Source organism: Exserohilum turcica (genome assembly GCF_000359705.1).
Source record: "Exserohilum turcica Et28A unplaced genomic scaffold SETTUscaffold_2, whole genome shotgun sequence".
Classification (NCBI taxonomy): Eukaryota; Fungi; Ascomycota; class Dothideomycetes; order Pleosporales; family Pleosporaceae; genus Exserohilum; species Exserohilum turcicum.
In genome coordinates, this window is record NW_007360025.1 from 2,287,488 (window position 1) to 2,300,148 (window position 12,661).

Genomic DNA, 12,661 nt, shown 5'->3' on the forward strand with positions numbered 1-12,661 from the left:
CTCTTGGACTGCAATAATATCAACTTTAAGCTCGACTGCTAGTTGTAGTGTTGACTCTGTAGCGTGTAGGCTCTTGTTTAGGTTCACTTGTAGAATCTTAATGTTCTCTAACATAGAGATGGCTGCTGAGGGTCTCTCTTTGTTATAGCTAGAAAGATCTCGCAGTCTTTGCTACTAGCGAAGTGGGGCTTTTTGCAGTTGTAGCACTTGGGGAGAGTGTGTCTGCATGGCTTTCCTTTCATGCTGCAGCTTGAGCAGTTGTGCTGAGCAGTTGTGTGGCTTTCTGCGCACAGCTGGCATGCTGCTTGGTTTCGGCACCTGCTTGCGTTGTGGCCAAAGGCTTGGCAGTTGGAGCACTGCGTTGTAGGTGGCGTGGACCTGTATTTCTCGGTTCGGAGAGACTGGCCTAGGATTGTGATCCTACTATCTATCTTCTTAGCTTCCTCTTCTGTCTTAAAGGCAACTACTATAGAGCTAGTCTGCTTGCTCTTCTAGTTCTTTGTTAACCAGTAGGGGTTGCCAACAATAGTTTGTCCTTTGTTGTAGGTTGGGATCTCGTTGTGGAGGACCTGGAGCGATTCGGCTCCTTCGAACGTTGTTGGCACTCCATGGACTACTACCTTAGTCCAGGCTTCAATTAGTTGGGCCTTTTTGACTTGGAGTTGGTTTTGCTAGGTGTTAATTTGCTGTAGTAGAAATTCGCTAGAGTATCATTCAGTTGTTGTGATAATCAGGTTGTTCTTTCTGCTAACTGACACCTCTTTAACAACAGGGGCTGTTATGCCTGCCTTCTAGAAAGCTTGATTGATTTTATTCCTGACTATTAGCGGGCTAGTTAACTGGCCTTCTTCTAGCGTTAGAAGCATCTAGTAGTGAGCGGCTGGCTTCTTTAGGTTGGCTTTCTTCCTTGACTGTACTGTTATCCAGGGCTGGCTTGTTGTGTTCTTAGCTGCGATTGTAGCGTATAAGGCCTAGGGCTTTTGAGTTAGTTAGGAAGGAGTAGGAGCTACTATTATAGCTGCAGTTATGGCCTTCTTTAGTGTTTTTGTTGCCTGTTGGGAGGCGTTTGCAAGAGTAGCTGAGTGATAGGCGAGTTTGGCGGACAGTTTGTTGGCAAACTAGTTTACTACTCTGCCTTTCTTGGTGTAGTCTCTGAAGACGTCTAGTAACTCTAGGAGCTTATCTTGGGCCACATGAGATTCAGCCATAGTTGACGCTTGGAGAATCAGGTCTCTCACCTAGTAGATGGCCTGCTCCGAGTTCTTGGCAGTTGGTTTTGGGGTAGAGGAGTTCTAGAAGGGGTTTCTGCCTCTATAGGCAGCCTCTGGCGAGAAGTTGGCTTGGCGCTTTTTTGGTGGTAGGATTGGGATTTCAAAGACGCTCTCTTGGCTGGCTGGTTGCTGGGTAGGAGTGGCTGGGTAGGGGTCCTCTCTGTCCATTTCCCTGTCGATCTGAGCCTCTGGGCCTAGGCTCTCTTGTCTCTGTTCTAGCACTTGGGCTTCGATAGTATCGCTTTCTGGTGGCATTCTGTTGCTAGGGTTCCCTTATTACTAAGCAGAGTGGTCTGTGTGTTTTTGTTTTAAGTGTGAGACGTGTCTTAACTATCTGCTCTTATAGCTTATAGCTCCACAGCGCGCACGCTGCACGTCTTCAAACTTGCTGTAATTAGTTTCTTGTAAGGGATTTGTATATATTTAACAAAAATTACACCTATTCTAGAAAACTTGACGTTGGTGTGTATCTAACTTAATAATAAGCTTTACAAGCTTACATTAGAAGAATAACTGTTTAATTAAGAAACGCGCAACAACAACAATAGGAACGATTGGCCTTAACAACAACACTACTAACGTTCCTAGCCCAACTAGGGGCGACAAAGGAGCTATTAGCCTAGGACACCTAGTGCATATGCAACTAATGGGTATGAACCTATGCACCTTAACAACATTAACTACGAAAAGGGACCTAGCAAGCTGCACTACAAGAAAGACAAAGACGACAAGAAGAAAAAGATTAACTACTACGCATGTGGTAAGGAAGGCCACATAGCACGCAATTGCATGAGCAAGAATAAGGTTAAGCGACAGCTTAACGTCCTACGCAGGAAGTTGGAGTTAGACGACAACGAATTATAGAACGTTATTACCTAACTAGAAATCAAGTATCACCTAAACGACATAGAAGTCATTAGTAGATTAGAAGACATAACCTTAACCAGGTCTAAGAACACATCTAAAGCTAAGCTAGTTAGCGACAAGGAATACGAGACGCCTAACGAGGAAGAACAACCCCTCGCAACGAAACACGAAAAGATGGCACGATTCTAGGAAGTAAATAGACCATCAACGCCCTATGTAAAGAGGCAAGACAGCACCATACTAGATCCACTAGAGACCCACCCACGAGACGACCACGGAGAAGTAGGAAAATAGATTAATACGCTAACTACACTTCTCGGACAACCTAACTAGGCCTATAAGAAAAACAACAACACAACGCTGCTTGATATGTATCGTCGACTATGGCACCTACGGTTGGACATCGACTACTACTAAATCTAAACGACACAGCGCCTACCTACATACGCACACATCACGGCTAACATTAAAAGGTTAGAATAGGGACTTACACCCTAAGGGGTAACGCGAGTATAAGGAACGCAAGGACGGAACAACTCCTGCGAACCTGTATAGTACTAGTATGACGCAAGGAACAAGAACCACACCAGCCTATCATGGACTGCGTGCACGCACGACTACTGCCCCACTCACTACTTAGACAAGAGAGGAGCTGGATGGAGCCTAAAGCACGCCATGGGCATGCCCAAGTGCAAGTGGCTATAGTACGACTGCAAGGATAACAGCTGCCCATCACATTTGTGGGACAAGCGTGAGAAAATGCACTTTCCTAGCAGAACGGACTGCCAAAACATTATTTAGATGCAAACCACACACGAAGTGTAGTACCTAGACGGCCCCTTAATAGAATACAGGGAAGACTAATAGTACACATGCCTTAGCAACAAATGCGACAAGTATGCAATTGTAAAAGACTACTACAGATACTAATAGTAAAAGTCTTTTTTAGGCCAGCGCTAGGGCAATAAGGCCCCTCTAGGGAAATTAACGTACTAGAACCCTTAGAATTGATAAAGCTTAAGACAAAGCTTAACAGAACACAGATGCAGGCACTAGTGGATTCAGGATCACAGGCGAACTATGTTTTAGCGCACGTAGTAACCTAAGCTAGACTCGCGGTATAATAGAAACAACAGCCTTACCTACTACACGTAGCTAATAGTAAACTAATGCTAAACAAAAGCGAAATCACACACGAGGTTAGACAAGTGACACTTAGCATCTAGGAGCATAAGGAGGAGATTAACCTAGACGTTATTAGACTAGCTACCCACGACATTATTTTAGGACTCCTATAGCTTAGAAAACACAACCTATAGATCAACTAGAAGTTGAAGGTGTTTTAATTTAAGTGCTGCAGAATGGACGCACCCGCAAGCTAGCCTACGCATTAGCAGAGTTTGATAGTAGATGAGAGTAACATTGCCATACAATGCAATAACGCCGAGAAGAGAGCGTACTTGAAAGGTAGTTCCTAGGATAGGAAGCCACACTCTGTAGATACTAAAACCAGGCCAATAGATCACGAAGTGAGAGGAAGGGAGAATAGCGTAACTCTAAAGTTCCCTAAATAGTATAAAGGCTACGAACATCTATTTCAGGAAGTGGTAGACAAGACCGCGTTACTAGAACACAAACCCTAGGACTATGAGATAGTCCTACAGGAAGGAAAGACACTAACTTTCAGGCCTATATACTAACTATTAAAAAGAGAGCTTAAGGTACTAAGAGAGTACATTAACAAGAGTCTAGCTAAGGGATACATACGACTATTAAAGTCACTAGTAGGATACCTAACTATATTTGTACTAAAGAAAGATAGTATAGATCGACTATGTGTCAATTATAGACGACTTAACGACATTACAGTAAAGAATTAATACCTACTACCTAACATCACTAAGCTTAGGGATTAATTATCTTGAGCGAAGATCTTCACGGCGCTAAATCTCTAAGATAGATACTACCTTATTAGAATAAAGGAAGGTAAAGAATAGAAAATAGTATTCTAAACTTGATATGGATATTACAAGTATATAGTTATACTATTTAGGCTTACAAACGCCCTAGCGACATTCTAGGAACTTATTAACAATATACTTAGGCTATACCTAGACATATTTGTTATCGCCTACCTAGACGACATCCTTATCTATTTAGAAGATGAGAAGGATCACATCAAACATGTAACAAAAGTACTTAAGGCTCTAGACGAACACAACCTTAGACTTAAGCTAAAGAAGTGTGAATTCTATAAGACTAAGGTTGACTTTTTGGGCTACATAGTAGAAGTTAATGGAGTACAAATGAGCTAAGAGAAGATTTAAGTTATTAAAGACTAGCTAACACTAACCACAGTCATAGAAATCTAATTATTCTTAGGATTTGTAAACTTTAACTAACAATTTATCTAGGACTTCTTAAAGATCGCGATACTAATAACACAACTTACGCGGAAAGATACGCTATTCGTGTGGAGCAAAGAAGCAGACGAAGCCTTTAACAAGCTCAAGACAGCATGTGTCACACTACTATGTCTTAGAATATTTACACCAGGCGTACTAATAAAGATCGAAACCAACGCATTAGATCTAGCCCTAGGAGGCTGTGCGAGCATACTTATTAGCGACAAGTGGCACCTAGTGGCATACTACTTAAGGAAGTTCTTAGGACTAGAAGAACAATACGATGTACATGACAAGGAATTACTAGCTATTGTAGCATGTCTGCAGCACTAGAGAGTATACGCAGAAAGCTGTTTAGAACTCACGATCTATACAGACTATAAGAACCTAGTACACTTCACAACAACAAAGGTACTTAACCAAAGACAGACTAGATAGGCTAAACTATTAGGACAATATAAGTTCAAAATTGTCTACACACTAAGAAAAGAAAATAGAAGAGCTAACGCTCTTAGCTAACAACACGACATCGCAGGAACTAAGACAATAGTTAACAAACCTATACTTAAGACTAATAGAGACAGATCCCTAGAACCCGTATATGAACTTAATATTATTATAAAAATTAGGAATAATGTACCTAAAGAAGTATAAAACACTATTATTAAAGAACACTACAATAATCCCGTACACGGACATCTAGGAATTACTAGGACTATAGAACTAATTCAGCGCAACTACTGATTTAAAGGAATAAAAGACAAAGTTATAGCATACATCACTAAATGCGCAGAATGCTAAAAGAACAAGCATAGCACGCATGCACCATACAGAGAAATGCAAGCTTTGGAGCTACCACAAGAACCGTAGGCAGACATCTCTATAGACTTTGTTATAGGATTACTAGCATTAAAGGATCTAACAACTAAGGTTACCTACAACGCAATACTTGTTGTAGTGGATCGCTTCACAAAACAAGCAGAGTATATCCTATTTAGGAACGACTACACAGCAGTGGACCTAGCACACACTATCCACAACAGAATTACCTAACACCACGGAATACTAAAGTTAATTATTAGCGATAGAGACAAGCTATTCACATCTAACTTTTGGACAACACTACTCGCAGCAATCAGAACTAAGAGGAAGCTATTGACAGCTTACTATCCACAAACTAACGGACAAACGGAACAAACAAACTAAATAATAAAGACATATCTTAGGATTTACGTTAATTATTAGCAAGATAATTAGGTATAACTACTACCTATAGCATAGATAGCATACAACAATAAAATATTAGAAGCAACAGGCAAAACACTATTTTACGCCAACCACGGACGACATCCAAACCTCTTTACTACAACATATCCAAGTCTAAAGACAGAAGTAGCTATTGCAACAGCTGAACAACTTAAGATAATCTATAAAGAACTAAGAGAATTACTTAAATAGGCTTAACGCTAAAGCATTTCCTATTAGAATAAAAAAAGAAAAATAGTACCTTAGCTAAAGAAGGGGGATAAAGTATATCTACTTACAAAAAACCTTCGCACAAAACGACCTAGCAAGGGACTAGACAACGTTAAGGTTAGGCTATTTTTAATTTTAAAACAAAACAGACTAGTTACATATACACTTAACCTGCTAGCTAACGCGAAGATACACCTAAAATTCCACATACGCCTATTAGAACTAGTAGACCCTAAAACGCTGCTATAGAAAACATTCTATTATAAACCTAAGAAAGAAGACAAGTTTAAAGTTAAAAAAATTATTGCACACTAAAACAAAAACAACAAGATAATTACCTAATTAAGTAGTTAGGATATCTAGACAGCGAGAATACATAGGAACAAGAAACAAACCTTACGAACTGCTGCTAGCGCCTAGCATAGTATCACCAACATCCTATAGAAAAGACTAATCCACAGTAGCCGCGCCTAAAGAAGCCTCTAGGTTCACTAACGCAACCTTAGAGTTAAACTCCTCTAACTTCTTAAGGGCCTCTAACTTCTTAACTATAGCTAAACTATAATTAAACATCTCCTGCTCCTTACGACGTAATAATTTCTTTTGTTTTTAAAGCCGCGAAAGCTTCTCCCGCGCCTGCTGCGCACGCGATAAGGCCGCCTTGGCCATATCCTCCTTAACACAAAGACAAGCCTCTTCCTTATCTTCTAACCACTCTAGACGAGACATTTCCTTATTAATTTTTAAAAAATTAGGTAACAGTTAATTCTCTAGTTTACAACTCGTATAGTTCGCACGAACATAGTTCGTACACTTTTAGTTAAGAGAAGACATCTTATAGGGTAACTGCTTTCTTAAACAACAAGAACAAGAAACTATAGCAAGAACCCTAGTAGACTTAATGCGGTTGGCAAGACGATAACGGAACTAAGCGGAACAAGAAAGTGGAAGAGAACTTATCAGGAACACAATACGCACCTAGATAACGTGGGGCAAGCCTAGTTATAGCGCGCTACTACGCTAAACCCTAATTAAGTTAGCGTAACAAACACCACACCCTTAGGACGCGGTGCTTGTTAGACTAAACCCGTTATAGACGGAAGTATCTATCCCTAAGCGTTCCTAGAAACCAAGCGTTCTTAGAAACTAAGCGTTCCTAGAAACCTACCGCTCCTAAGAACGAAACGCTCCTAGAAACCCTTAGCTCCTAGGAGGACGGCGCTTGCACGAACGCCACGTTAATAGCAACCCCTTGTTTACAACAACCTACCTTTCCTAACACTAACCTACTTCTATAAACACTTTAATTATAACAACTACGAAATCGCAGCAACATACCTCTCCTAAAAACCTAGGCTACACATTGCCTTAAGGACGAGTTATAAGAGGAGGAGGATAGTGTTACGACTAGCCTTAGAATATAGAGGACATTTCGCCGTTAGATTTGTTTTACGGGTAATCTAAGAGACGGCGGGAATATAGCAAGAAAAGGAATCACGTGATAAGTCCTATAGATCCTACTTAGCCTTGGCATGCTTTATGCACTAGGACTCACTAGGACCACGTGACTAGTCCTACCGATCCCCGTAGTCCTACAACCCCTCGTTACTACTAGGACTACTAGGACACTAGGACTATACAAGTATATAGCATTAGGCATTAAGCCCTTATAGCTTAATGTGTTTAACTTAGGTTTTAAGTACAAGTACAATATAGAGAGTTATTCTACTTGCCTAAAGTAACCGTTCTCTTGCACACTGCCGCTCTATCTGCGAAAACTAACCAACAAGAAGATCAATACCAGAAGTCTTATATTACTTCCACTTGATCTATACTCTTAACATATACTATCATTAAAACATATAGAAATAAAAAATAGTTTAGTTTTTTTCTATTTATATTAAATAGTTTTATTGTATATACTATATACGTTGCTATTATGATAATATTCATATTTGTACCTACTATTTTAAGTAAACGCCTTTAGGTTTCTAAGTTATCAATTAACGTACCCCACGGCTTCGCGAGCCACACGGGTTCGCGAGCCACTTTTGCCAAGCCCTCACCAAAACTACTACCCTACCCTAATGTCGCAACAACAATAGTAGTTACAGCCCTTTAGTGAATGTTAGATATAGCTTGCTCTTTAAGCTCTTAAATAAGATACGACTCTCTCTCTACAACGCGCTGCAGCTATCTATAACGTAGATCAAACAACACTAAGCTAAAGACGCGACAGACGACCTTTACAGGCAGATTGCTAGCTAAAAATAAGAAATCTAACTAAGTTTAAAGAGGACGTAATTATTAAGCATATACTTAAGCTAGTTACGCGTAGATTTCCCCCTTAGCTCGCAGACGTAGCTAATATAACTAATTCCTTGCGCGCTAAGCGTAATCTAGACTAAGTTAGCTAAAACTAGCCTAGTACCATTGTTAAACGTCGATCTAAGCTTATAACGCGTTTTAATCGCAAGTACGACTATAAGAGAGCCCTCTATAAGAATCTTAAGACTATCTAGGCCTAGTTTAAACTAGTAGCCCGCATAAAAGCCAAGTATGGTATTATAGACAATAACATGTATAACTTTAACAAGACTAGCTTTATAATAGGCTAGATTGCCCCTAAAGTTGTTGTTACAGCTTTAGAGAGACGTGGACGACTAAAGACTATCCAGCCTAGCAATAGAGAGTGGGCAACAGTCATCCAGGGCATCAATGCGACCGGGTGGACGATTCCGCCCTTCATCATACTCAAGGCGCGCCACCACCTCTTAAGCTAGTATAAGGACGGCGATATACCCCAGAACTAGGTTATTAGAGTCTCTAAGAACGGCTAGACGACTAATAAGCTTAGTCTTGCGTAGCTAAAGCACTTTAATAAGCATACAAAGACAAAGAAGGTTAATATCTACCGCCTACTTATTATTAACGGCCATAAGAGCCATAACTCGCTAGATTTCCAAAAGTACTGCAAAGATCAGGGTATTATCACTATTTGCATGCCTCCGCACTCGTCCTACCTCTTGCAGCCTCTTAATGTGGGCTATTTTGCCCCTTTAAAGCAGGCCTATGGGCGCCAAGTCGAATCGCTTATGCGCAGCTAGATTAGCCACATCACTAAACAAGAGTTCCTATCTTGCTTTAAGCGGGCTTCTAACGCCTTATTTACAGCTAGCAATGTCCAAAGAGGGTTTTAAGGCGCTAGATTAGTCCTATTTAACCTAGAATAGGTTATATCAACGCTTAATATCAAGCTACGCACTCTATCACCCCTACCTATCGACAACTAGCCCTAGGTGTCGTAAACGCCTAGCAATATCCTAGAATTAGGGTCGCAATTGACGCTAGTAAAGCAGAGGATTTAGAGGCATACAAATAGTTCGCCAACGTTTATTATAGAGGCCTTTGAAAAGGTCTCAAAGGGGGTAGCGATTATCGCGCATAAGCTAGTGTTAGCGCAAAAAGAGATTGCTAAGCTTAAAGCAGCAAATGAGGCCGCAACGCGACGAAAATCGCATAAAAGAAAGCGGGTTTAGGCGGAGGGGACCTTAATAGTTAAAGATAGGGCGCGCTTAACTGCTCTCTAGGACTTTAGGGTGCGTAGTGATAGGAAGAAGTTAAAGAAGCAGAAGCGCGCTAAAGTGGGTGAACCGTCTTAACGGCGGTGTGGACAGTGCAATAGGACTAGGCATAACGCGCGAACTTGTAAGAATGTAGCAGAAGTAGTCTCTAAATAGCATTTTATAAGTTATTGCACTATATTAGCTAAAGTTAGGCTGTTTTAGGACATAATGTACTAGTTTTAGTGAGGGCTTGGCAAAAGTGGCTCGCGAACCCGTGTGGCTCGCGAAGCCGTGGGGTACGTTATATTATCTATTTTTATATCCTGTATTACTAGCACCTATAAGTAAACTATACTTGAATATTCTTTTACTTAATGACCAGAGCGCCTCTAGCGTATATAAGGACTTTTTTCCTAGCACTATTAGAAAATCCTATTCAAGATCTAGTTAACTCTTTTTTACTTTATAGCTTTTCTTTACTAAGGCTTTTTTGTATCTTTTAAGCTTAATTATCGTTTATTTTTACTAATGAAGTAATTTTAGTATGTTTACTTTAGTTAACTTTTAGTATATCATTTAGCTAAGAATGTATTAAGCTATATTATTTAATTACTACTATTTCTAAGTCTACTAACTATAATGAATTAATAAGTATAAAATACTACTTTAAAGTTAATGTAAGTTGTACTACAGTTTAACGTTATTTACTTTATAAAAGAGTGAATGTGCTCTATAGCTTTGGTACAATTCTTTATTATTTCATATATTTCTTTTACGTTTAGTTAAAGCTTATATAGAGTATAAAAGGAAATTTAAAAAAATCTACCTTTTTCTTACTTAAGCTAGTTCAAAGCTACTTAAGCTTTTTTTTACTATACTTATTTTGATAGTAAAAAGTTAAGTCTTCTAAGAATACTACCATGTTGAAATACTTCTTAGTCTTTTCTATTTTATGGTATAAGGCTATTTTATATTCTACTTTTATACGTAAGTTTACTTGAATAACAGTAAACTAGTTCTCTACTATAATAACAAATACTTTATCTAATTTTAGATTATATTTAATTATCATTCGTTAGGCTCTGAATCAAGTCTTATTACTTAAAAATAGTAGTCTTGATAAAAAAAGCTTTTTGTTAAGCTATACTATACAGTTATTATAATAGTATCTAAGTAAAGATAATAGCTTAAAAGTTAGTAATTTCTTATCATAGTTACTAAACTATTGTCTACAGTCCTTTAGTAGCTAAAGCATTTTTTTACTTTATTTACAAAGTATAAGTATACTACTTTTATTCAAGTCTATATAAGAGCCTAGTTAAAAGTATATCTTAAAGCAGTAAAGTAATAAAGCAAGTAATACAATTATCATAGTATAATCTCTAGTTATTCGAGAACTATAATGTGCTAAAAGGTATTATATTACTACAGAGAATATTTAAGTATAGTTCTTTCCTATATTTATAGGAGTCATATCTTAGTCTAAACTACTATAGAAGTAGGCGTACCCTAATCCTTAACAATATCTATAATATATATTCTCTATAGAAGTAGCTACTTACCCTTATATAATCTCAATCATATACGCATCTATATATTACTTTTCTTATTTTATAGCTTTTTATAGAACTCTTTCTTGACACTCTCTATTATATATAGTTAACTACTCTTTCTTTACTTTATCTATTATCTCTATTAAAGTAGCTACTTAGTAATTCTTTTACCTTATTATAGCGAAAGTTTCAAGTAGTAAACCGCTCTAAGCCTAGAGCTAAAGTTTAATTACTTCTTTAGTATGGAAGAATAGTTTATATCTATTATTTTTATCTTAATATTAGCTAGCCTCAATAGCTATTGATAAAAAGACTCAAGATATTTAGTATTTTTAAGTTAATTATAAAATCCTTAGCTACTATTTCTAAGACAGAATATAAGCTATATTTAAAATTTTTTGATTTTCTCGTAGATCGCGAAAGGGACATAGTATCGCTTATAATAAAGATTAATAAACTGAATTGGGCTCCTATTACCTACTAGGTATATAAATGAATAAAATAAATAAAATACGCAATTTATTACTTAGCTCGTAGTAGCTAAAGCTTTAGTATCTTTAAACGCTCAAACTGCTAAGTAATTTTATTTTCAGTTTGATTCTTATTGTTATGGGCGAGAGAGGCCTAACTAACGAGTATTGTAACGGGCTAAACGCCCTTCGCCTCCCATACTCGTCTACGACCTCGTTTACTCCACCTGCCCGGCCCGATTGTTACCCTAGCAACCAGCATTGTATATAGATAGCTACGTAGCCGAGAGCTTAGCTCTCCATCGAATACAATCTTGTTACCTTGGCCTGTCCGATCGTGCTCCCGAGCTTAAGACTACCCTCCGGGGTCGAGCCCCTTACATTTTGTATTCGATCACCAGCTAGCTAAGAGGAGATCAGACAAGCGTCTAGCCCTCGCCAGAAAATTTTTTACTATCCACCAGAACTATGTCCAGCCCCAGCCAGAACCAGAACGCTCTTCTGCTGCTCGTACAGCAGCTCCAGCAAGAGCTCCAGAACCAGCGATCAGAGATTACCTCCCTGCGCGACAGCGTCGCCCAGCTCCAGCTCCAGCTTCAGTCCCGCCAGCACCCGAACGACGCTCAGACGCGAGTCCGAGTGCGCCTACCAGACCCGCCCAAGTTCGACGGCAAACCGCACACGCTGCGCACATGGTTACCGTCTATCCGAGCTAAACTCCGATCCGACCAGCTCACAGGAGCTGATGCCTTCGATTACGTATGGGATTGTCTTGAGCAGCCTCAACAGGCGTCTATCCTCCACCTCCGCGAACAGTCTGAAGAGCTTTTAGATTGGGACCTAGAACAGATTTTTTCGTTTTTCCAGCGCCTCTGCCACAATCCACGTGAGTAACAAGAGGCAATCCAGTGTTTTTCCCAGATCCGCCAGAAGGACGATGAGTCGCTAATCGCCTACCTTGCGCGATTCGAGCGGCTATCGTTTGAAGCAAAGGCTTCCTCGTGGCCAGATATCTCCCGCGTCACAACGCTGCATCGCGGTCTCCGACAGTCG

The 12,661-nt window shown here is 39.4% G+C and overlaps 1 protein-coding gene across 1 annotated transcript; it reads left to right on the forward strand.

The window, feature by feature from the left end:
• Positions 1-12,076: 12,076 nt before the first annotated feature.
• Positions 12,077-12,502, forward strand: SETTUDRAFT_19674 (uncharacterized protein; the record flags this gene model as incomplete). The annotated part of the gene is made up of 1 exon (XM_008026746.1): positions 12,077-12,502. The coding sequence occupies one exon, from the start codon at positions 12,077-12,079 to the stop codon at positions 12,500-12,502; it is 426 nt and encodes a 141-aa protein (XP_008024937.1).
• Between the last annotated feature and the right edge of the window lie 159 nt (positions 12,503-12,661).